The sequence below is a fragment of the Harpia harpyja genome, chromosome 11 (assembly GCF_026419915.1).
Source record: "Harpia harpyja isolate bHarHar1 chromosome 11, bHarHar1 primary haplotype, whole genome shotgun sequence".
Taxonomy (NCBI): domain Eukaryota; kingdom Metazoa; phylum Chordata; class Aves; order Accipitriformes; family Accipitridae; genus Harpia; species Harpia harpyja.
In genome coordinates, this window is record NC_068950.1 from 44203387 (window position 1) to 44226350 (window position 22964).

The 22964-nt window shown below is 46.0% G+C and overlaps 1 protein-coding gene across 6 annotated transcripts in view; it reads left to right on the plus strand.

Moving 5' to 3' along the window:
* The window catches only part of PDE4B (phosphodiesterase 4B), a 221099-nt gene that overhangs the window by 186426 nt on the left and 11709 nt on the right, over positions 1-22964 (plus strand). For 3 of the 6 annotated variants that reach the window (XM_052800444.1, XM_052800445.1, XM_052800446.1), the window contains 2 exons: positions 7304-7416; positions 22630-22723. In XM_052800444.1, coding sequence (XP_052656404.1) covers positions 7304-7416; positions 22630-22723 — 207 coding nt within the window. Of the gene's footprint in view, positions 1-7272; positions 7417-9670; positions 9871-21068; positions 21875-22629; positions 22724-22964 lie in introns of those variants that run through there. The other 3 variants (XM_052800449.1, XM_052800448.1, XM_052800447.1) reach the window with 3 other exon arrangements.

Below are 22964 nucleotides of genomic sequence, written 5' to 3' on the forward strand. Positions count from 1 at the left end.
TGCTTCAGGACTTAAAATCAAATGGGTCTCGGCTGAAGCACAGATGAGTTCAGCTGGTGGATCAGTCTTTTGTGGATCAGATCGTATGTGTGGATCCCACAGAGAGGTCTTCTGCCAGCTTGCTTAGGTGTAAGCTCTTAGTCATTAGTAGTCAAGGACTGAGAAATGTAAATGAAGCCTTCAGTAAACATTAGTGATATCTATACTGCTCACAAAATAATAATATGTCATTCACATGATTACACACAAGGATCTCCCTTCTCTTCTTAATCTTTTTTGTCATCTATAATAATGACAACAATTATGATAATCTATAATAAATATAGTATGTTGTTTAATTAAAAATGGGTTGTCTTAAAGTCCTCTGATGAATTCTAAGCGATAAAGACTCATAATGTATATTATTATGATTTTTTAAGAAATGTCCATATCTGAATGTGCTTTCTTTTTTTTTTTTTTTAACTTTGTAAATGATTTTAAATATCTGTAAATAAGCCAAATATTCAAATATTCAAATAAAACCTCCTATGGATTCACACTGAGAATTACGTACATTTTAAAATTGCACCCTTAATGCTATTTTCAAGTTAGGCCCCTGGGAGTGTGCTTTCAAACATTTCCTAAAGCAGAGTTTTCAGTGCCTGCAAGCAGTTTCATGGACCAGAAAAAACATTTACATGTTTCCATACAAGGACATGAGGACTTCAAAAGCCCCAGCTCACCTTAAGAGCCATAGTGGAGCTCAGTTCACCAAATCTACTCATTACTGGCCGTTTGTTTCCTTGTCACTAGTGGGAGTTAGGAAGCATTTTCTTCTGTAATACTTACATTTTAATCTTTTGATTCTTATGAAGGTTCATCTGCTTCAGGTTTTGTTGAATTTTATCAGTTTGTTAAACATTCGGGGAACGTTTCAGTGCCTGCCTATTGCCACGTTGTACGTACTGGATTTGGGAGCAGATCCAGTATTAAAGCCTTGCCAAGGCAAAAGTGAGCAACTGCTCTCATTAATTTTACTTCTAAATGCACAGATTTGATCCTGAGTCTGAATTGTTGTTGAGGTAAGGTTAAGATAGAGTGATAATATTTTTTATTAAATCAACTGGAATCACTGGAAAATGGGCACTTTGGTGACCTCAGGGGCTGTCCCTTGAGCCTCAGATGAATTGCTGCTACGAAGGCAGGCTGGAGCTGAGCGCAGAGTGCTTGTGGGAAGGACGGTCTCAAATGTTGAAGAAGTTTATAATTATAAATAGCTGCAATTTATTGTAGCCAGGATGCAATTAAAAGTAAATAACCCAGAAGATGTCTTACTGGCACTGTAAACAAGTGGCTTTGCATGTGGAGTAGGATATGCTGTGTTAAAGTTGGTAGGACTGCTATAAGCTGCAATGCCTTGCTTTTTAACCGTCATTGTAAAAGTTTCTCTTTGAATTTTTTGGCACCCCATTTTGATAGAGACTATTAAGGGGTTTTTGAGTCTTAATACTCTACATGCCTACAGTTTACGAGCGAAGTTACAATCCATTACAAGTAACTATTTCTTTTCTTTGCAGAATTAGGAATTAAGTCTTTTACCAGTACAGTCAGTCCATAATTTGATCTTTAAGAGTTGAGGACAGCCGAGTTTGTAAAGATGTCTGCAGATATTTGTATTCAACGTTTCTCACCTGCCAAATTGGACAATCTGTTCACGAGATAGAAACCCATTAGTAATATTAGGCTGCTAGATCATGGAAAACTTAGTTGTTTGGCACCTGCAATATTCTACTGAGCAAAGAGGAGAACTGCAACTCCTCTCTAACTTTTTTAATTCACCTGTTTGGGATCTGGTATTTTGGCCACTCTTAAAACTTTTTAGCCTTTACACTTTCTGCCAGAAGCAAGACATGCTATGTCTTAATGTATTTATTTAAAGGGGACTAGGGTGGCAAGAGAGGATCATGAGGGAATCAGGAGAGAGAAGAACTCACTTTGAATTTTGGCGTTTGGATCTAGTTTCAAAATGTTTCCTAAGTTGTTTCATCTCCTGTGTCAGTCGAGGGCAAAGCCACCATTCACTCCTGCAGCTTGGGGACTAGGGACTCTGCCCCACCATCCCGCCTTGCTGCCTCGTGGGGCTCAGTGCTTTTGGATAACAGGATGGGGACAGTGAGTTCGTGGGTTAAGAGAGGAACCACTGCGCGGCTGCGGCTGCAGATAACATTGGCCTCGTGCTCAGCGAGAGCGAGCGCAGGGGCTTGCATGCACAGCCGTGCAGTGGCAAGGGGCTGTAGCTCTGTGCTGCAGAGAAGCGTGGTACAGACAGGGTTGGTGGGGGACCGTTGGGCAAGAGTTCATCATATGAAGCCCCCTTCTCATCTGCGACACTTCATAGGCCTTCTGGTGAAGTGCATGTTTTCTCTTACGCTGAACCACTCCCAGAAAAGAGGATGATCTCCAAAACCTCTCACTTTTCAAGTATTCAAGAAGAAAAAAAGCCTCAAGTCCATATTCATTAGCAGCTCTCACCATGAGAAAATGATAGCATGGCCAAGTCAGTACATGGGAAAAAGCTTCTAAAAATGGGCTGCTAAGTCACTTCTCTAGTGAGAGATACTGTATGTACCATCATCTTACAGAGATGAAAAAGAAATAGATGGCAAAAAATACCAAAATGCAGTTTTTGCAAAATACTGGCACATAAATGAATTACATTTCAGTATGCTAGAGCGTTCTAAGTGCCAGTGGAAAAATATTAAACAGTGTGCTGCTTCTGAGGGCTCGGCCAGTCTGTCCTCTGATGGACTGGCAGCAAATCAGGTCTTGTGACAAAATATCACTGCAGTTCCTGCTAAATTGCCGCTGGGATCAAAAGCTGTGCACAAACAGCATGTAATACTTGAAAACTGAAATTAACTCCTTTCGTTAATTAGTTCTTTATTCTGTCTCGGAAATGATTTCACATAGGGCACTAGAAAAAATGACGGAAATGCTGGTTATAATTTTACGGGTAAGGGCTTGGTTATGCAACACCCAAATATAAACCGAAACATGATACAGTTGAAGATGTATCATATAGTATTCCAGGAGACCACGTCCAGAAATTGCAGGACTGTTTCCGTAAGTGACCACGTGCATCAGCTGTACCAGGAAGGTTATCAAAGTCTGTGAGTGGAGAAGGTCTGAGAGTGTTTGTGGCAGAGGGGGTTGCCCTCCTGATGTCAGTGGGACGCTCACATGAGATTCAGGGAAAGATCATGTCGTGTAGCATCTAAACTTCTGTTTACTGTTTACGTGAATCCCTGTAGTGACACTAGATACCGCTCAGTGAGAGAATCCCGATGCACTTCATCTTTCTCCTCTGACACTTCTTTTTCTTTCCCCCTGCTTTTGTAGGGTTCCTCTGTTCCCCCGCTTGCATTTTTTAAGCCTACCATTGCTTCCAGTCCCCTCCTGTGCCCCACACGGCCACCTCTTGCAGAAGCAAATGCTGCTGCTGCTGCAGGCAGTGCTGGCACTGAAGCATCACGGGGCTATCGAGAGTGTACCATACTCTCGTGTATCGTGCTGTATGGAACGCAACACTGGCTGTGCCATCTGCAGGGGCTGATGCTGCAGGACCACTGAGCAAGGTGGAAGGTGGCGAAGTGCGTCAAGAAGGGAGGAGCTGCTCCTTCTCGTAGGGTCTGTGTTGGGTTCTGCTCTGAAGTATGTTTTCCCGTATCAGCATCAAAAAGTACTGTTAATTTTAAAATACTCAGATGCGATTAATGTGGTATATATCCATGAATATTAACTATTAAGGAAGTTAGAAAATTTATGTTATTCCCTTTTAAGATCATTCCTACAGAAAGTTATTACATTCGTAGAAGAGCAACTTCTAATTGGTGTGGTATCTGTTATTTCTGGATAGCTGTGTATCTTACAACATTTCATTAGGGACTTGGAGTATGTATTTTAATTTTACATGCTGTTTTTCAAAAACACCTGGTGCAAACTTAGCGTTATCTGTGGAATCATAGCCAGTGCTTTCACCATTTATTTGTTAATAGTCACAAGAAGTTAACAAACAGGAAGTTAGCAGAGTTGCACGTACCCAAGGAGGGCTGGTTTGATCATGAACTGGGGTTTCCAGACTGATTTGTCTCAGACTGGGTCACTTGGAAAGTGGCTTAGGACACAGTTACTGAGTTTCTAAGAAGGGTCGAGCTCGGGCTGCCTTCCTTCTGTTGAGGAAGATAGTGTCTTTTCCTCTACTGGACTGTCTAATTTCTTGAAACTTGTACGAATGTGGTATCTTTGACGTACTTAGTGGCCGAGGAAATTGTGCTAAAACTCACCAGCGGGTTCAGAAATGACTGAGGAAGGAGGGCAGAGAAGGTGGAGAAGCTGAAAGACATGCAGACACCTGGAGGGAGGCACACCATCAGAGCCTCATTTCACAAGACTCATTTCCTTAAGAAAATGAGTGAAAAAATATTTAGATTAGTCAAAACCAAAAGACACTGAAGAATTCACTTAAGAAATCACTTAAGGTGATGCATCTTTCCCTGGGTCGAAGACCCAGCTGGAGCTGTGGGCAGGCCAGGGGAAATGTGCAGGCTGATGCAGTGTCAGAAAAAGCAAGTTCTGAAAGAAAACGTTAACAGTGCTTTTACATGGAAAAACACTTCTTCTAGACTGGGCACTAAACAGCTTTTGAACAGTAACAGAACTCACCTTTTTTTTTTCCTTAAAATTATATTTAGCAAGAACTGTTTACTATCACTTTACTGTATCTTTGCCATTGAAATAACTAGAGATATTTTAAGTGGCAGTTTTCAAAACATCTGCATTTAAATCGTTAATCTATTGTCCTCTAAATGTTTTTGTTGAAAAGGCTTAAGTAAGTGATAATGGTCGTATTTTTACATGAGTAAACCAGGCTTCAGCCTGAAGGGATCCCCACTGTTCACAGGCTTCCTTCAGGTAGCCTCACTGAAATGAAGCAGAAAGGCAGCTCATGCTGCAAGACACCAGTGGGAAGGAGGGATCGTTTTGCACAACTGTCCAGGTATACTCTGCTAAAAATTCTAGAAAACATTTAGAATATATAAAACATTGATTGTATTTTTATCTCATCTACTAAAAACTAAAAATAAAATTTTAAAGAATTTAGAGCTGGCAGTAGCCTAGTACCAAACCCTCTTGCTCTATACCTGAGCCCCAAAGTTTCCTCATTTGCATTGTTCTCCTTAATATGTAATATCTTTCCTTGTTTTTTGGCTGGGTTGTTTTTTTTTTCCTTTTATTACACAAAAGTCAGATTACAAAGTAAAGGAATAGCCTGGACCCTTCCTCAGCTCTGGGGAAAATAAGTCCTTCAGTATCAAGTATAGATTTCTGTTCTTGGTCTTGCATTGCCCTGACGGTTCTTTTGGAGGTGAAGACTTGAAGCAAAGCAATACTGGCAGCAGGTCCTGCAACCCCGACCCTGGGCAAGGCTGGAAATCCCCAAACGGCTTAAATTAGGGTTAGTGCCACAGTGAGCGTATCCCTTCTCCTGCTACAGGATTGCACACGTAGCTCGCGCCGTGGTTGTATGTCATGGTCCTGCTTACTGAGAAGTCTTAGAGCCGGGGAACACGTTACAGTAATGCAGCACATTTCATTATTTAAACATATGGTCAGCTCCTCTTTAGTTTGTCTGAGGAGATGATTTTTTTCCTATTCCTAAAATCATTATTTAGCCCGTGTTAGTTTTATCAATGCAAACATTTTCTATTACAAGGAATTTGAGCCCTTCCAGGTCAACTAATTTACATGATGAACTGGTTGATAGAGAATATGCATGTTAGAAAGGAAAATATGCCCAAGTTCTGTGTGTTTTGGCTATTTCCACCTGCTTTTGGATATATGTATCACAGAAGTATGCAAGAACGAGATTACTTGCCATGTTTGGAGCTCTGTGAGCACAGAAAAAACATTAACTTTCAATGCCACAAAGATTCAGATTTACTGAATCTTTAAAATGTGTCTGTGCCAAGTGCTCCCTGCGAGTTTATTGCTGAATTACTCTTTGGCAGCGTTTATTTTCTGCCACGTACCTTCAAACATTGAACATACGGTCTCTATACAATACTTATTAATGATGTTCATTGCTTTATGGATATGGTGCACGAGGAAGAGGATGTATCCTAATGAAGGGGGAGATACTGGCACGAGGTGCCGCTCCTTCCCCCAGGGCCGCGAGTGTTTGATAGGGAGGGCAGTGGTATACACACGTATGGGGCATATGTGCGTACAGCGTACGCGCTATACAGCAGAAACTTTGCTGAGTGCATATCATAGCAATCCTGACCTGTGATGTCACTGTTACCTGCTCAGCCAGTGCTATTAGAAATGCTGAATCCATTAACTTTGACAGATTTACGGGGTAAGCATATGTCACTGGTATTATGAGAAGCAGTTACATTCATGGGGAGATTTTATGATTCACTATCCGCTTATGTAAACCTTAACTTTTACGCCGAGAGCCGCTCAGGAGCATGTTGTCCTGCTGGCAGGGTCAAGGAGCAGAGCTCGGTGGGAGCAGGGGCTGGCGGGCTTGGGGAGCAGGGCTGGCAGGGCTGGGGTGCAGGGCCTGCTGGGGAGCACGGGCGGATTGCACCGGAGCGTGGGACCAGCGGGGTGCAGGGCTGGCGCGGCTGACGGTCAAGGCTGGTAGGGAACGAGGCCAGCAGAGCTGGGGAGCCAGGACCGGCAGGGAGCCGGGCCGGCTGGGCTGGGGAGCGGGGCTGGGGGGGGCAGGAGCAGGGCTGGGGGGGCAGGAGCAGGCCGGGTTGGGGAGCAGGGCTGGGGGGGGCAGGCCCGGGGAGCCGGCTCCGGCAGGGCGCAGGGGCCCGGGCGGGCGGGGAGCGGGGCTGGCGCAGGACCAGCATCCCGGGCGCGGGCAGCGCGGAGCGGCGGGGGCGGCCCGGGCCCCCGCAGCGGCCCGGGGGGGCGGGAAGGGCCGGCGCTCCCGGAGCCGCAGCCTGCCCCGGCCCGGCCCTGCCCTGCCCTGCCCGGGGGGCGCCCGGTTCCCCGTCCCGCGGGGGCAGGGCGGGCTGCGGGGCCGGGGCGGGCCGGGGCGGGCCGGGGCGGGCGGCCGGGGCCGGGGCCGTGCCGGGTGCCAGCGGCGGGCGGGGATTTGCTCGCCGGCGGCGAGGGGAGCGCAGCGGCGGCCGCATGATGAGGGAGCGGTGCGGCACCTCCGGCGGTGCTGGCGGCGGCTCGGGCGGCCCCGGCATGGAGAGGCTGCCGCCGCGCCAGCCCGACTACATGTCCGTCTGCCTCTTCGCAGAGGAGCCCTACCAGAAGCTGGCCATGGAGACGCTGGAGGAGCTCGACTGGTGCCTGGATCAGCTGGAGACCATCCAGACCTACCGCTCCGTCAGCGAGATGGCATCCAACAAGGTGAGCCGAGCGGCGGGGGGGATGCGGAGCGCGGCACGGCAGCCTGATGCCCGGTTCTCCTGCGCGTCTGTACAGGAGAGCAACTCCCAAGTTACTGCCGGGGAAGGAGGTGCGGGTTTCCCCCCGGGGGGGGGGCACGGCGCGGCCGGCTTGGGGAGAGCGATCCTTACCGCCGGGCTCTTCTCTGAGAAGTAAAAGAGGTTTCAATTAGCGCCGGTCCCTTCGGAACCGATCTTACCAGAAACACTCTTGAAAACGCCCGCATTTCACAAATTATCACTTCAAAAGTCAATTATCTTCATTGTTGTCTGTCCGTAATAATGGCAAACTCTAAACATTGTGGTACGTTATTTTATTGCTGTTTTGTCTTTCGGTAAGCGTTTAATTTTGTTTTTAATGTGGTGGGCTGGCTCGGCACCGCTTGCCAGCATATGATGAGGGTGCGAAGTCAAAGATGGTGCATAGGGAATGAGCTCCGAGAGAAGCTGCTCGCCCGCCTCCCGGGACGGTTTTTTTTTTTTCTTTTAGTTTTTAATGCGCCGTGAGCGAAAGGGGAGTTTTGCGTTTTTCTGCGAGTAAGGTGCTAAAATAAACTAAGAAAAGTACGCTGTGCTAAAAGTCAGAGAAGCAGGAGGGAGAGCGGAGTCCCAGGAGAACGCTGAGAAGCAGCAGAGAGGAAAGCAAGCGAAACGCGAGGGCTGAACGCCCTTCTCTGGGCAACTTGTGGAAGCTGATGTTCCTCCCCCCCTCGCCCCCATTCCCGGTGCTGGAACCAGCTCCCCAGCCCCCGTCCTGCCGAGCCACAGCATCGCAGATGAATTTCGCTTCAGCATCTCCCCAAGCCAGACCGTAACTTGCCGGAGTGGCTGGTGCCGGATGGAAGGCGCTCCCTCCCCCGGGGCCCGGAGCCACCTCCCTGCTCTGATCCAGCCGCTGCCCGGGGCAGCGCTTGGCTGCCAGCAGAGCCTTCGCACCTCCGGGACAGGCTGGCTGCTCCCCATCCCCGTGCCTTGTTTTTTTCAAGCGCAGTTTTTGCACCCAGGTTTGAAGGCGGTGTTTGCAGCCGTGCGTTGTGCGATGGAGCAGGTCATATTGTCCTAGGCTGAGCTTGCTCCCGTCTTTGGGGTGAGGGCTGTGTCCGCTGCATCTATGCCTTTGACCAGCTGTCGCCGTTAAACCCGGTTCTGAGTTGTACTGCACCAACCCGATGTTATTATTTTTTTCCTAATCGGAAATTAATGAAATCAGACATGCTGAATCATAAACTGATTTTATGGAAAAAGTTGAGCAAAGAAATCCCGTGTTATTTCAGCTTCCTCCTCTGTTAGTGATTACCACGACGTGCAGGGGCAAAGGAAGCAATAAAAGTTTTATAGACCGAGCTTTCAAGAAAGGCATATTTTATGTTTTTTGAGTTTGTGTCGAGGGAAGCCAGGGTGAAAGTTGAGAAAGGTTTAGGCTGCAGAGAAGGCTGCACGGCCAATGTGGACGCTGATGCCCTTCGTTTTGAGATTATTTTTTTTCCACTGAGTGCCAAATCTGGACTTGTGAAGGTGAAAGACTAACTATATTGCTTGTTATACTAATTACAAATTGTGCTCCCTCTGCGTGCAAATGGCTTGCAGCTGGGTCGAGCAAAAGGTTCCCGAAACTTTGTTCTTTCACAACCGGTTTCTGAAATGTCTGTGTTTTTTGGTCAACTTCCAGTATTGCTTTCATCTGTGAAAGAAGAGCATAAAATGGCCTCACACCTCGCTTTCCTTTCCTTATCAGCAGTAAATATTGACACGAATTAGTTTTGGGGGTTTGTGGCTTTCGGGTTCAGACGTACAATCTGCAGAGTGATCTCAGAGTGTGAGAAGCCGTTGTGTTGGAAACGTGCATCTTCAGGAGGAGGCTGCAACGGTCCTTAATTGGTCAGGTTTTGCTATTCACCACGTATCCCACTCAACTGCCTGCTTCGGTCAAAGGCATTTAAATTTGTCACCGGTAAATAGTAAAACAGTCAGATGTTTTGAAAACAGGATGCTTGGGCTCCACGTTATTAAAGAAAAACGGAAAGAGAAACAGTATAGATAGGAAGAAAGCAAATAGACTCAGCATGCTCCCAAGTGCAAGAGCAGTATAAACAGTGACCTATCTTCCTGACCTCCGCTCTCGCCAAGTTCCTGGCCCCGCGCCACCCAAGCCAAACTACGTCATTTGAGACTGATAGTAGGCATGGCACAGCTGTTGCAAGTGTGACTCGAATTTCCTGTCTCCTTCCTGACAGACGTAGTTTAGAAAATCCAGAGTTGCAACAACAGCAGAGAGAGAGGGAGGATCTCGGCATACGTGTTCACGGGGTGATTCTCAGAAGTCCTGCACCAAAAAGGAATCGCTGGGGGGAAGCGCCATGCAGGACAGCATCCTGGCTTTAAGCTGATGGTTTTCGGAAAACATCAGTTAAAACATGTGCGTATACTTTTTTAAGATGTGAGTTAATTACAGGAGAAGTGAGGAAATGAGCAGCTAATCTTACTGTGAGCTAACGAGCCTGATTGCACTGACATCAGTGTGAGCCAAGGGAGCAGTGCCATTTGCACAGTGGGAGCCTACAGTCCCACGAGCGGGGTCGGACATAAAACTGGCAAAGAGGGGAACTGGCAAAGAGGGGAACTCTGTTCCCCGGGTGTGTTGTCAGCGTCCGTGAGTCCTGATGCATTACCAGAGCAGTACCTGATCCACGAACCAGCCCGAGTCCCTTGCGCTCCAGCTGTGAGCTTCTACTAAGTGCCCTTAACTTTCTACATTAGAGAAAAAAACTGCCTGGAAAACTACCTGGTTGCAGGGAATGCAACTGACATGAAGGGAATATATTTTCCTAACATTGAACTAATCTTTTGCTGTGAGCAGAGTATGGCACTGCAGCTTTGCAATGAAACAAAATTACCTGTAAAAGGCTCTGTAGGCACTCAGTGCTGCCTGTAGAAGCAGACCGCACATATTTACATTATTGTAACATATATATTCTTTTTTTCCTGCATTTATCACCCTGTCCAACTTCCAGCTCAGGCAACTGCTGTGTCTCAGAAGGATTTGTGAGTCATGGTCCTGCTGATAAAGAGGGGGTATCTTCTCTCTTGGTGGCCACCCTGTAACGTTGCTTTTGGCATTAGGCAGCTGTCCGCAGCCTCGCTTGTCCTGCAGACGGAAGCGCAGGACCCCCTTGGCTCTATTACCTAATATAGCATTTGGGATCTGGGGGAGGACATGCTCAGTGCATCCTCCGAATCATAAAAAGGAGCAAGTATTCTTGCCAGCTGCAATGCTGGCCTTGCTGACTGCAAGTTTTTACGGGGCCGTAATATCATAGAAATGAGGGATGGAAAAAATGTAGTATTTCTCAAGAGCTACCTGCCTGTCCGTGCAGGATACAGCCCAGATCACGCGTAAAATGGATATATCTGAATGGACCTAAGCAGCACCTTTCCATCTCTTTAAATTAGACCAGTCTTATTTAGAGGTTTTTGCAGTCCATCGAGTAAGTAAATGGACAGATAACGTAATTTGTGGTCTGTGGGGATATTCTAATTTTGAGTAGACGGAAGTGTTGTCATCAGGGTGCCTGCCTTGTGCTCTCGCAACTTTCAAAACCCACTTCTCTCCCTGTACTCTTCCCTGGGGGACCCATCCCTGCCAGCACTGCCTGTGCAGCTACAAACACCTCAGAGTAAATCCTTAAACTCTCTTACTTCAACTCTTTAAAAGACATCTCCGTTACTCCCAAGTGCTGAATAACACAACTCAAATCTTGCCACCCAAGGCCGTTTTCAGCCAGTGGCTCAGGGCAGCAGCACGGCGGGGCTCTGCACTCCTATCTTGGTTGCTTGTGAGCCAGAAGCCACTAAGATAAACATAACTGATTTCGTTTTGCTTGTATTTCAAAGGGCATTTCGGTCAGAAAAGAGGAGCAAGGCCGCACCTAGCTTTCAGGAGACAGTGGCTAAATAAACATCTGGACACTAATGTAAACTCCTGAGGTCGATGGTGGAGGTCGAGCGTGGCGCGGGGCCAAGTGCCAGCAGCGTATGTGCCGGGCTGCACAGCCTCCGCGCTCGCTCGCTTGTCTTCTGCCAGTCCGTCAGCCCCGAATGTTGTCCTCTTCGTACGTGATGTTTCCCTTAAGTGGTGCCAGGCTGTTTAGTCGTTCGCTTGCTTTTGCTGTAACTTCCTTTGTTTAATATGCTTTAAAATAGCCGAGCACTGCACAAAGAGAGGCTTGTTCACTTGTGCAGCAGCCAGCGAAACAAAGAGACTTCCACGTCTCCTGTTTTTACAAGCCGGGATGAATCACTGAGCTCCGCACGCGGTTCCCCCGCCGCATACCGGTATTCCCCTCGCCCGGGGACTTGTGTTATGGAAACAGGGATCCGCGACCGGGAGAGCTCTCTGGAGTGTGACGGGCCAGTCGGAGCAGCCCCTGGCATTGCTCTGCAGCAGTCCCCGCAGAACTGGTCCCTGCAGAGCCCTAACACACATTGCCCGTGTCAGGTTTGACGTCGTGTCAGGTTTGACGTCAGCATGCTCTGCGGTGGTTAACCGTTTCTTAGTCGTACAGCTGCTGTCTGCAGAGCGGGACACTAGACGATCATTATGCTCCATGAGAACTGCAGTAGGAGCTGTTTCTATCTGAGGTTGGGAATATTCACTCCATCTTTGGTTTATCTGATGGCTTTTCATTTGTGTTGAGGATGTCCTTGTTGTAGAGGACAGGGCACTGTATTCCTTAAGGCAAAGCTGTGCACGATGCAGGAGCCAGACTTTTTAACAGAGACACTTGGGAGTGGTGAACATGAGGTTCCAGTGAAGCCTGCTGGGTGAGGAGGAGCCAGCTCTGAACGGTGGCTCTGCCCCACACTGTGAAACCCCTCAAAGCTCCTTGTGGATGTTCAAGACTTGGCGAGCTGGGTCCGAGTCAGCTCCTGCGTATCAGTTCTCATCACTGTCAAATGGACTTCTAGGGTAGCTGTCTCCATATCCATCCTATTCCTCCTCCCTTGCTCTTTGGCCTCTAAAATAAATTATTCTGATTATATCAATTATGTCATAAGAGGGGGGCAGAATAGTAGGGCCTTACATGGGCTTATTTAACAATCTAATACTTCGGTCTTGCGAGCCCTCTGGGCTGTCAGTTTCCAGATATCTTAGTTAAACTGATTCAAATATTTAAAAAACAGAATATTGGAAAGCTGCACCATTGCCTGTGAAAAGTGTCGGTACAGTATTAGGAGCCAGGAGCCGGTGCCACCGTTCGAGATACCCTCCTAGAACAAAGTGACTTTGAGTGGCGGATGCTTTCTCATCTTCTGGGACCGTTGCGGTAAACGGGTGGGAAGAGCCAATATGAAGGAGATCCCGTGGCCACGCATACCCTACGTGCTGCTGCTGCACGTCTAGATAGCCACAGCAGAGATGAAGACTTTGGGGTTTGAATTTTGGTTCAAATCCACCTTCCCAGGAGCCTTTCTGGGGAGCTGCCATCCTGTGGGACATGACGGTGCCCAGGACCTTCTAGCATGTCCTTTAAACATTTCTGCTTGTACTAGGATGTGATGGGTTTTAAAGTTCTGCATTCTCAGACTTTTACGTTATAGCACATTAGGGTGGGGCTTAAATAAATAATAGCTCAAAGGCAGGTTCAAAATGAATCATGATTTGAGGGCAGGACTAGAGAGTGACTAACTGTTCAGAGCAGTGACCTCTCTGGAAGTGAAGTGAGGATACTGGAGATGCATGAAATCTCGGAGGAGAAGCATCACTTAGGATGAGGGTGAGCTGTGAAGGATTTCAAAGTAGGATTTAATCCTCTGAGCAGTCCTAATCCTGATCCTGATTTTGTGGACCGGACCAGTTTCCACAGCCCAACTCTGAACGTCTCGGTTTTTACCCAGTTGCAGAGCAACTGCTTTCGGTGGGGCAGCTGGTGATCAAAATATTTGCACTAAATGAAACTTAATTGAAAGATGTTGCGTTATCAAAGCCGGAACATGTTGTGGAGATGTATTGGTTTGAAGGCTCATCCATCAGAGCTCTTAGAGGGAGAGATTCCTCCGATTAAAGCCTTTGCTCTGTGTTTCAAGCAAACAAACAAGAAGTGCCTCACCTTGCTGCTGGTTTAGCACAGCTGGGCAAACGCCACATAAAAATTATTCTGCAAATCATTTGCCTATCTCTATGTGAGAAGGATTTTTCATTTAAATATATTTACATTAATTAGTGCCTTCCGTATGGTTTTGGTGCTTGCATTAAGCTCATTTTCATTTTGGCAAGACCAACTGCCACCTTTTTTGGGAGGGGATACTGTATTGTAGAGCTACACTGACTACTTCCCAGAATTTACTCTTTATCCTGTGTTTTCTGAAGCAAACGGACTTCTGTCAATTAAAAGTTGCCAGAGTTTTCTCATCATGGGCATCTTGGAAGAGTCATCTCAGGGCACAACGTTATTTGAATTTTCCAAAGCCTGTTCTCCTACTCAGGTAAAACCCCAGCTGGATTTGCCTAAATGATGACTGCAGAGCCTGACTCAAATTTAAATTAAATTTAAATTGCTGCTTCATACGATTAACAAAATCCCATGTTTAATTGCATTGCTCTCTTGTTAAATGACAAATGCTTTTCCCTCTCAGTTGTTTATTTTTTTTTTTTTTTTCCTGAAGATTGAGAATATAGTCCAGGCATATTTCATCCGAATGTCCAGCATCTCCTTATGGTTCACCCCCAAGCCCCACAGGTGCAGGGATGCTTCTGCCTGCTCCCTGCCTGCCCTGGCAGGGACGAGCGGCTGGGGAGGCTCTCTGGTTTGTGGGCTCTCTTTACGTAGTCGTTTGGCTTCCTTTGGCACTCGAGACTTCATCAGTGCGGTTTGCATGGGTGTGACTGACAGAAGATTTTGGTCTGAGATCTGCAGCCTTCTGGAGCGCTATCTGCTCTCGAGGCCACAGATGTTGTCAGTTGCATCAGGTCTTTCTTTAATCAACTTTATGTCAACAAACAAGCTGCTGTAGGTTTTAATTTTGCTGTTGCTTCTTAGCCTTCAGCTCGGGCTGGTGCTCATCATCTCTTCTTCCTGATTTTCCTTTTGCAGTTAACATGGCAAACGTTTTTCCACCTGGTAAAACTGTATAAAAATTATTTTGCAGAACAAATGTTTTTGCTTCTTTCTGATTTTATTGACTCGCCTCTCGTTTGAGTGAAGAGTAAAAGCAGCGCTGGGATGAAAAACTGGTATGAATGCTCACCATGCTGTGCTCAGCTGCTCTGGAAAAGGTGGTACTAGTCTTGGGAGTTACCCCTTGCCTGTAATGTGCCATTTGTGTGGTCCTTCCTCCTTACCGTGCAATTTGTTTTATGTTACAAAATGCACCTTTCAATGACGGAGAGGGAGTGCAGTTCCCAGGGGATCGCTGCTGTGCTTCTGTCTGGTTGAGAGCTCTTGCTGTGTGCGGGTTGGTACTTTCTGGTGAAGAAATCCATACAAAACCTAGTAAGCTGACACATAGACTCAAGATACAGTTGAATGTATTAACTGGCTAGAAGAGACCTATTCTTAAATATAGGAAGAGCATTTTGGATGAAGCAGAAACCAACCTGAGCCTCTTCCAAAGGAACCCAGAGCTTCAGTTCAAGCTGCAGACTGGGCCATACCCCACTGCCGTGTTTTTTCTGCCCAAGGAGACAGACAATATGTGCTTTGTCACACCACGCAGCGTGAAATCTTAAACTCTCTCCGTCCTAGTATTTCATATCAATCCAAACAAATGTAAATCTAAACCAAGGGCTGTTGGGTACCAAACACAATGGTATTGGATACACCGAGACTTGAATTCATCGGCCATAGATGCTGCAGGACTGCCCCGACCGAGGAGGTGGTAAGCAGATTTGGCCCTGCAGGGTATGGCAGGCATTTTCTCCATGTGCCAACAAAAACTCAGGCAGGCACACCTTATAAACACATGACACATTCATTTTCAGGAAAGTAAACGGGGTGGTTTCTCCATGACCTTACCAATTCCCCAGCATCCGGCGGAGGGGGGTTTTCTTCTGCCTTACCAGTTCCCAGCAAGTGAGTAACATGCCCCGAGCCTGCTTTTAAATAAGGAAATTCAGTATCGTTTCTAAGCAGTGCTAATTCACAGTGCTTTCCTTGGGCAGGATCCTATAGGGAGTTTTTCCTTTCCAGCATTTTAATGCAATTTGCATATTTCAAGTCTCATTTGTCTGGAAATGAGCTGGAAATGTACGGGTGATAACACTCCTGCTTCAGGTTCCACTTCATCAATTTTAAGCCCCGTGTTGCATAAATATGTCCCACCCAAGGGAGGTTCTGCCGCTTTCAGAAATGCTAAACTTTACTGGTAAAATGTGAATATTGTTCTGTCTACATCAGATATATGTTACTGCTTTCATGAGCAGCCACATGCTGATTTATGGCAACGTGCTATTTATTTATCAACATTTACATTGTGGATTTTTAAATTATTCTAATAACATAAGGCCAACAAGTTGGTCATGATGTTACTCCTTTAAAGTCTTCCTTTGAACATATGTATAAATCAACTCTCCTTTGATGTGAAATTGGAGATTTCATAACCGTGTGTTTACTTTTTGGTTGAAAAAATAAGCTGAAGGGAAAACAAAACAAAAAAAAAACCAAACCAAAAAACAAATAGTACTTTGTATCTCATTAAAAATAGTTTCTAGCACATTAAAAACTATATTGTTTTAGGAAACAAGAACTAGAAAGAGTTGCAAAAGCATTTCATTTTTTTAATGACTGATAGTTGACTGCAACCATTCCACTTTTCTTCAGGCACTGAAATACGTCTGCAGACTTTCTCCTTTAGTACTGCTTAGTGTGAAATGGGCTTATTTTTTCTTTAAACATTTAAATGCACCTCCCCATCATCCTTCATGTGAGTGCTTAAAAAGGAAAATCGATAGAAATTATGAAGTAACAAGGACAGTGGCAAATTTGTTTGACACAGTCCTTTCTGTAAGTGATGTAACATCAGGAAAGCACAGATAAATGATCAGGTTACTGCTTCTATAAATTAATGAATTTTAACTCTTTTGACTTGCAAACTTTTTAAGAAACAACAAAAGAAATGCTCCAGCACTCCAGAATCAGCAGGTTTTCCAAATGTAGTTTGGGGAAAAAAACGAGAGTAATGAAAAATTAACCTTCAGCGAGTTACAAGGTGCTCGTGTGCCAGAGATCTGCTTCCCTGCCCATCTCAGGAGTGAGCAGGGGCTGTCCAGGTTTGGTACCGACCGCTGTCCCGGGACACCTGGGATCGCATCCTCTGAGCCTCGCTCTGCCTGAGCCTTTGCTCAGGCAAAATCCAAACTCTGGGATTTTTGTCTGCCTGGTGGTTAGGTGTCTCTGTGCAATACGGGAGTGAGGTATCCGTGTCAGGAAGAGAGGGCTAGGTATTTACAAATATTTCTTCTAGCTTCTCAAACACAGGCGATGAGATTAGTTTTTTTAAAAAATCCGCAGTAGCGCATGAGCATCACATCCCTTCCCTGCGAGCGGCCAGAGGTCCAGACAAAAGCATTACACATTTGCTGTTTGACCTGGTTGCCGTATACAGGGATGAGTAATTTCCCTCCTGTGTGTAAATAGTTTCCGGCTGGACTCTTGTTCCCTCTTTGTCACATGGGCAGGTGAGTGTCAGCTCTTCTAAGCTCCCAGTGCTGGGCCTCCAATTATTCCCAGGAGAAGAGCTGTTGAAATGAATGGAGTTACACCAAAGTTTAATTGCACCTCTGGACCTGCAGTAATTTACCGAGGCAATTAAGCTGAGAAGGATTGAGCCCAGCTGCCTTTGCATGGAAATCAAAGGCGAAAGTAACCCTCGTACCACAAATCCTTTTGTTCTAAGGATTTCTAGGAGCGGTGGAAGAGCGAGGGATGTAACGTTTGCGTCAGAAGGGTGGGTCACCGGGAACAGAGTTTATAAACATTTTTACACACTGGAGATCTGCACCGATACTCCTCCATCAAAGTGTGGGGTGGGACCCCACTCTCCTTAGGTACTCCAGGCTGGAGCCCCGCAGCATCTTAGCAGCTCTTTTATCTTGAAATTGCCCTCAGCTCCTGCAAATGACTAAAACTTTTTTAAGCAGCCTCTTTGCATAAGGACTCTTGGCCTCAGGGAACCCCAGCTGGTATAAATCGACTTCAAAGGGTTTACATCAGCAGCAGATACATCCTCCTGTCTTTATTCTCCCTGTAAAGCACCAGGAACACCTCTGATGCTGTACTCCAAAGGGCAATAGGAACAGGAATAACAGCAGGACTGTTGCTGGAGCCGGTGTGGGGCTGGAAGGACCAAGAACACGTGTGCCTCTGCGTGGCTCTCCCTCCTTCCTAGGAAAGGAGGAGAGTAGTTTCTTCCATAAAGAGCCAGAAAGGTGGGATTTTCCACACTGAAGCACCAGGGAGATTTCCCACATGTGGCTGGATGCTGCCCTGCACTCCACCCTGTGCCGCACGTGGTGGTCCCAGAGCCAGCGCACTCCCAGTGTGCTTGGGCTCCTAAATCTGGCAAATCCTATCATAAATTAGGCCAAATTTTCTTCCGTTGCATGAAAACGAAGGCAAGCAAGCCTTGCCTGCAGAGTGTTTGGTTAGGATGGGGTGAAGGACCAGCTTTCGAGCGGTTGAAGGAGCTGCCATGCACTCAGTGCCGATGCCACCACCCTCCCGCACGCCCGCAGAGGTCCCCACGGTCGTGTCCTTGCAGAGCCTTGCGCTGGAGGCCAGCGCTAAGCCCCACGCTGCAGCGAAGAAGTAAAAGCAAATAGTACAACTACCGGTGCAGAGAAAACAGAGGCAGCGAGGGTGCAGTGTGGGCAGCCAAGAGGGGAACTGTGAGTGAACTTTCCCAATGGTAATCAAGGAAATTACCGCACACACGCACAACTGGAAAGCTGGAAAGAAACTGTGATTCCCTTTACCAGAGAATACATGAAAAAGGGTCACTGCTGGTAATCAAAGAATGATTCAGTTTCTGGGAGACTTAATTTGGTTCAGATGACTTCTGCAGTTACTTCAGAGCATGCAAAACAGGAAAACTCCACGCGATGCGATGGCTTTTTCTCACACAACCCTCCAGATGGTTTTAGACCTCTGTGACGTGCTGGGAAGGCCAGCTGTACCGCCATGTGTATTTGGTTATTAAAAATTTCGGTTGGGGCTTCATCTTATTTACGTTATCTGCACTCTTTTCATCAGTTGAATGTGTTAATTGCATGGTCCTGTGGTCGGAGTTTGGGGTAGAGAGAAGGGAGCCCCAAGCCCGTTTGCTGATTTTGCTTCTTTCTAAGGGAAAACCCCCTTGAGTCGGCATGGGCATCCCCTCCCGTGTACATCTTCGTGTGCGCACGCATGTATTCTTATGTATGCTTCAGTTCCTATTTGTACAGCAAGGTTATCAGTGCTTATTTCCTTTGTAAAAGGCACCAAGACGATTATTAATTATGAAATTAACAGCACACGTCCACATGTTGCTGATAGGCATTATCGTAATTGCTGAGCTGAGGGCCATGCTGTGCTCATGCACAAGCTCTTTAAAGCAGCAACACTTCTGTTTACTTAATGGCAGAGCAGTTGGTATTTTCTCATAGCTAGCGTGCAATCTGTTTGTTTTACCCTTTGCTGTCAAATCGATTTAACGAAGGGTTCATTACTGAGGTTTGCACATGACATCAGTCATTGATCTGTGCAGAGAGGCAGCAATGTGCTTTCTCCCCGCAGGCGCCACAGGCAAATGGCACAGCAGTTCAGAGGAAGCAGTGTCGCTCCAGAGCATCCTGACATCAAGGGAAGCTCAGGAAAAATCCCAGATACCCCCCACGAGCAGTGAAGACACTGCGATTACCGAGTGCACCATCAGCATGCCTCGCTCCATGCTGAACTGTGGTGTTTTCAAAAGGATATTGTGTTATTAAGTAAATCCTGCTTAGGTGCCAGCATCATTCAGATGGTAAATTGCAATAAACTTTGCAAAGCATGTGGGTATTCTCATAGCACTGTGGGTGTCTCGGCTGGGTTTGGCCCTGATAGTCCTTTTAGCAGTGCTGTAATACTGCTGTCTGCGTTTATAAAAGGTCGCTGATTAAAAGTCTGAAGAAGTGAGCAAGATTAAGGCTGTTGGAGGAGATGAAGGGGACAGATTTCTGGTTAAAGATCAGATACGAGAGTCCCAAGGTCTTTTATCTGTCCTCATCTCTGCTGCAGATGGCTTGGGTGACCTTGTGGAGGCCATTTAATTGCTTTGTGCCTCTGCGAAAAGGCAGCAGCTACCCTTTGTACCTTATAAAGCCAGTTGTGAGGTAAAGGCATTTTTTTCAGATGTTTGTCCACCGCTTGGGATTATTTGTCTGAAAGGGGCGATTGTATAGAAAACCTGACTGATTCAGTGCTGCTTAAAAGTGTCATCATCTGATTATGGTGTTTTCCTTGTAAAGATAAAGGCCTCCATCCAGAGAAATGTTTCAGCATATGCTTCACTGTGAGTCTGTGGGCGTGCTCACGTGTTGGTGGCTGGTGCTTGTGACCGGCGAAAATACGTCACTGTGAGGAATGATAGGCTCAGAGCTCTCCTCTCCTCCCACGGGCTTTCTCTTACTTGGTTTTCATTCTTGCTGCCAGTCATTCTCCATCACTAAGGTTTCTCTTAGGAGTTTCAAAAAGGCTTTTGTCCCTCTTGGTTGGCATGAAGTTTAGGGGAGACCCTGTGAGCCAAAGCCCCATGCCCATGACCTCCTGGGCAGCCAGCGTCTTTCACATCCCACTCCTGCCTGTGTCCCATGAGACAATATTTAAACTGGTTGAGTAACCCAGAAAGTGAGGCCTCGCGGTGTGACGTTCACACTGGCAGGGCAAGGCAGGTTGCTGCAAAAGAAGACAGCAGAGATGGTGGTGGCAGAGTCCGAGCAGATAGCACCCCATCTTTGGTCTGCGCAGATAGCCACGTGGTAAAAGGGAGGTGGCACCAGCTTTCCACCTCTGATAATCATGCATTTAAGGAGAGAAGAGGGTGGGTTCACAACTTGATTTGCTCTACGTGGTTCTTAAGGCCGAAGGGCTGAGTGGGAGCCATGCCTGGCGAGCGAGGTGTGATTTTCATGGTGCTCAGTGCTGGTCCGGCAGCCGGGGCAAGCAGGGAGCTGCGGGCTGTGCACGGGCTGTGTGCGGGCTCTGCGTCGCCCCGCGTGTCCCACAGCACGTGAGGAAGCCTCGTGACGTCATGCGAGGCTGGTAACATTTAATGAAGGCAGTTGGAGAAAGGAAATAATTTTAGGCCAAAGGTTGCACTTTTATTTTAGGAATCCTGGCTGCTGTCGTGCGGCATATTACAGCCAGCAATCACCAAGGACGTCCTAAAGCAGTGTGAGTGCTGCACATCAGTGGTGATTCCTTGCTGTGATCTGTATCAAATACACAGTACAATGTGCTTTTCTTTTGATTTGATGCTAAAAGGACAGCTACAGCTTCCTGATAAAGTGATTGCATTTCAGTTTAAAATAAAAATTAATGATCAAATCTTGAAATTTGGATTGTGAATATATTCTTGTAAGAAAGAATTTATTAATTGCAGACTGACGTTACAGATTTAAGGTTATTATTAGTTTATACCTTTTACCTGAAAAATATTTCCGGTTTGTAAAGGTATATTTTGTTACATTGCTACGTTTTGCCCTTTACCATGTAGGGGAAAAATATTCATGATCACACTGAAAATGTGAAAAATTATGCTTTTAGAAATCCATAAGTGAATACTTGCTTTGAAAATCCTCAGTCTCTGTAATGAAGAGGATTAAAACAAAGCAGAAATGGAGAAGAGACTGCTGCCTACTTTTGACTTATTTAAATATGCACAGAGCTTCCTCCATTTTAATCTTCCTTATGAAAAGATGGCTGTGTTACTAAAGCTGGCAACCCCTCAGAAACCAGCATCATTTTTTTGTCGTACAGTTCAGCTGAGCAAGGCTGATGTGGAGTGGGGACCCCCTTCAGCCAACTAAGCAACCAGGACGATTCATAATTCATAAGTGCTTCCAGCCATCCAGCTGAATACATTTGGATTAGTTCTCGTTTCTTCGTGCAATCCCTGATTTCATTATTCTCTCCTGCGAACAAATACACCCACGTTCAGCCCTCTGCAAAGATGCTATGCCAAGCTTGGCTTTGTCTGGGATTAGCAACTGCCGGGCTTTGGGGGATCTCTGGCTTTGATGAACGCTGATTTTTTTTATTGACTGGGGAAGGGGGGTGTCTGTGTGCCCGAGGAGCTCTCCTGTCTGACCGGTGATTTCTCCGTGAGGATTTGTGGACGGTGGCGTGGAGTTTTCCAAAATGCCTGAAGCAAACTATTTGTTATCTGTGTCTTGGGGTTATATTAAGGTGGGTTTAAATCCTGAAGGTTTATGAATGACTGGTTTTTTGTGCTGTATTGCTTGGATAAAACCTCTGTAAGGAAAACATGCTTTTTAAATGGTTCTTTATGTGTACTGTATGGCAAGAGATAAACGTATGTGTGTACTGTGCATGCAGCATACATGTATGTAAATTTTTTTCTCCTTTGGGAATTCACTGTTGCGGGATGAAATGATGCAGCAATGAAAATGTGTGATTAGAAAATTAGGAGGATCATAGCATGTATATCTGGGTGAACAAATGCTTGAATCCTACGTTTTACTGTAATGATCCAAGCAGATCTTCAGATCTATGGCTTATTTCTTCTCTGTTTTGTTCTGAACGTATGCAATTGCCTTTTACTTGCGTAATTCAAAATGGAGCAAACTTATAAAATTCAGAACAAAAGAAGGTTATAGGATGTGGAATTTAAAATCAATACAAGAATTTGATCTTTCAGAGAGACTACCTGAAACGTTGTCTTCTCATTTGTTACAGTAAAAACTAATGTGCATCCTTGGAGGAAATTAATTTTGCAGTTTAGTGTACTGAAAAGAAATATCTAGTCATGATGATGCTGAACAGTATCTAAATGAAACCATATGTCACTGACTCCATTCCAAATGTCTCCAGAATTTTGCGTTTAGCAGCTTGTTTGTGGACTTGCTTGTGATATAGCTGTATTAATTTGGAAGAGCATTCAGAAAAATGCCATCTTTGTGTATGTGCTTTCCCCCTCCCAGTTCAAGAGGATGCTGAACCGGGAACTGACACACCTCTCCGAGATGAGCCGCTCTGGCAACCAGGTGTCCGAGTACATTTCCAACACTTTCCTGGGTAAGGTGTTGCATCCCAAGCTTTCGGGTGACTCAAAGATAACGATTAATGGCAGTCTAACACCCACCAGTCAGTGCTTGTGCCCAGTGTTCCTTTGGGGCAGAGCATTATTTAAATGTTTCGATTTTTCAGTTTCAAAATGGATATGGGGAGGAAAATAATACAGTGTTTGAGTAAGCCTATCCACAGAAGAATTCCCTCAGCAAATCAAAAGATTTTTCTGTTCAGATTGAATTAAGCT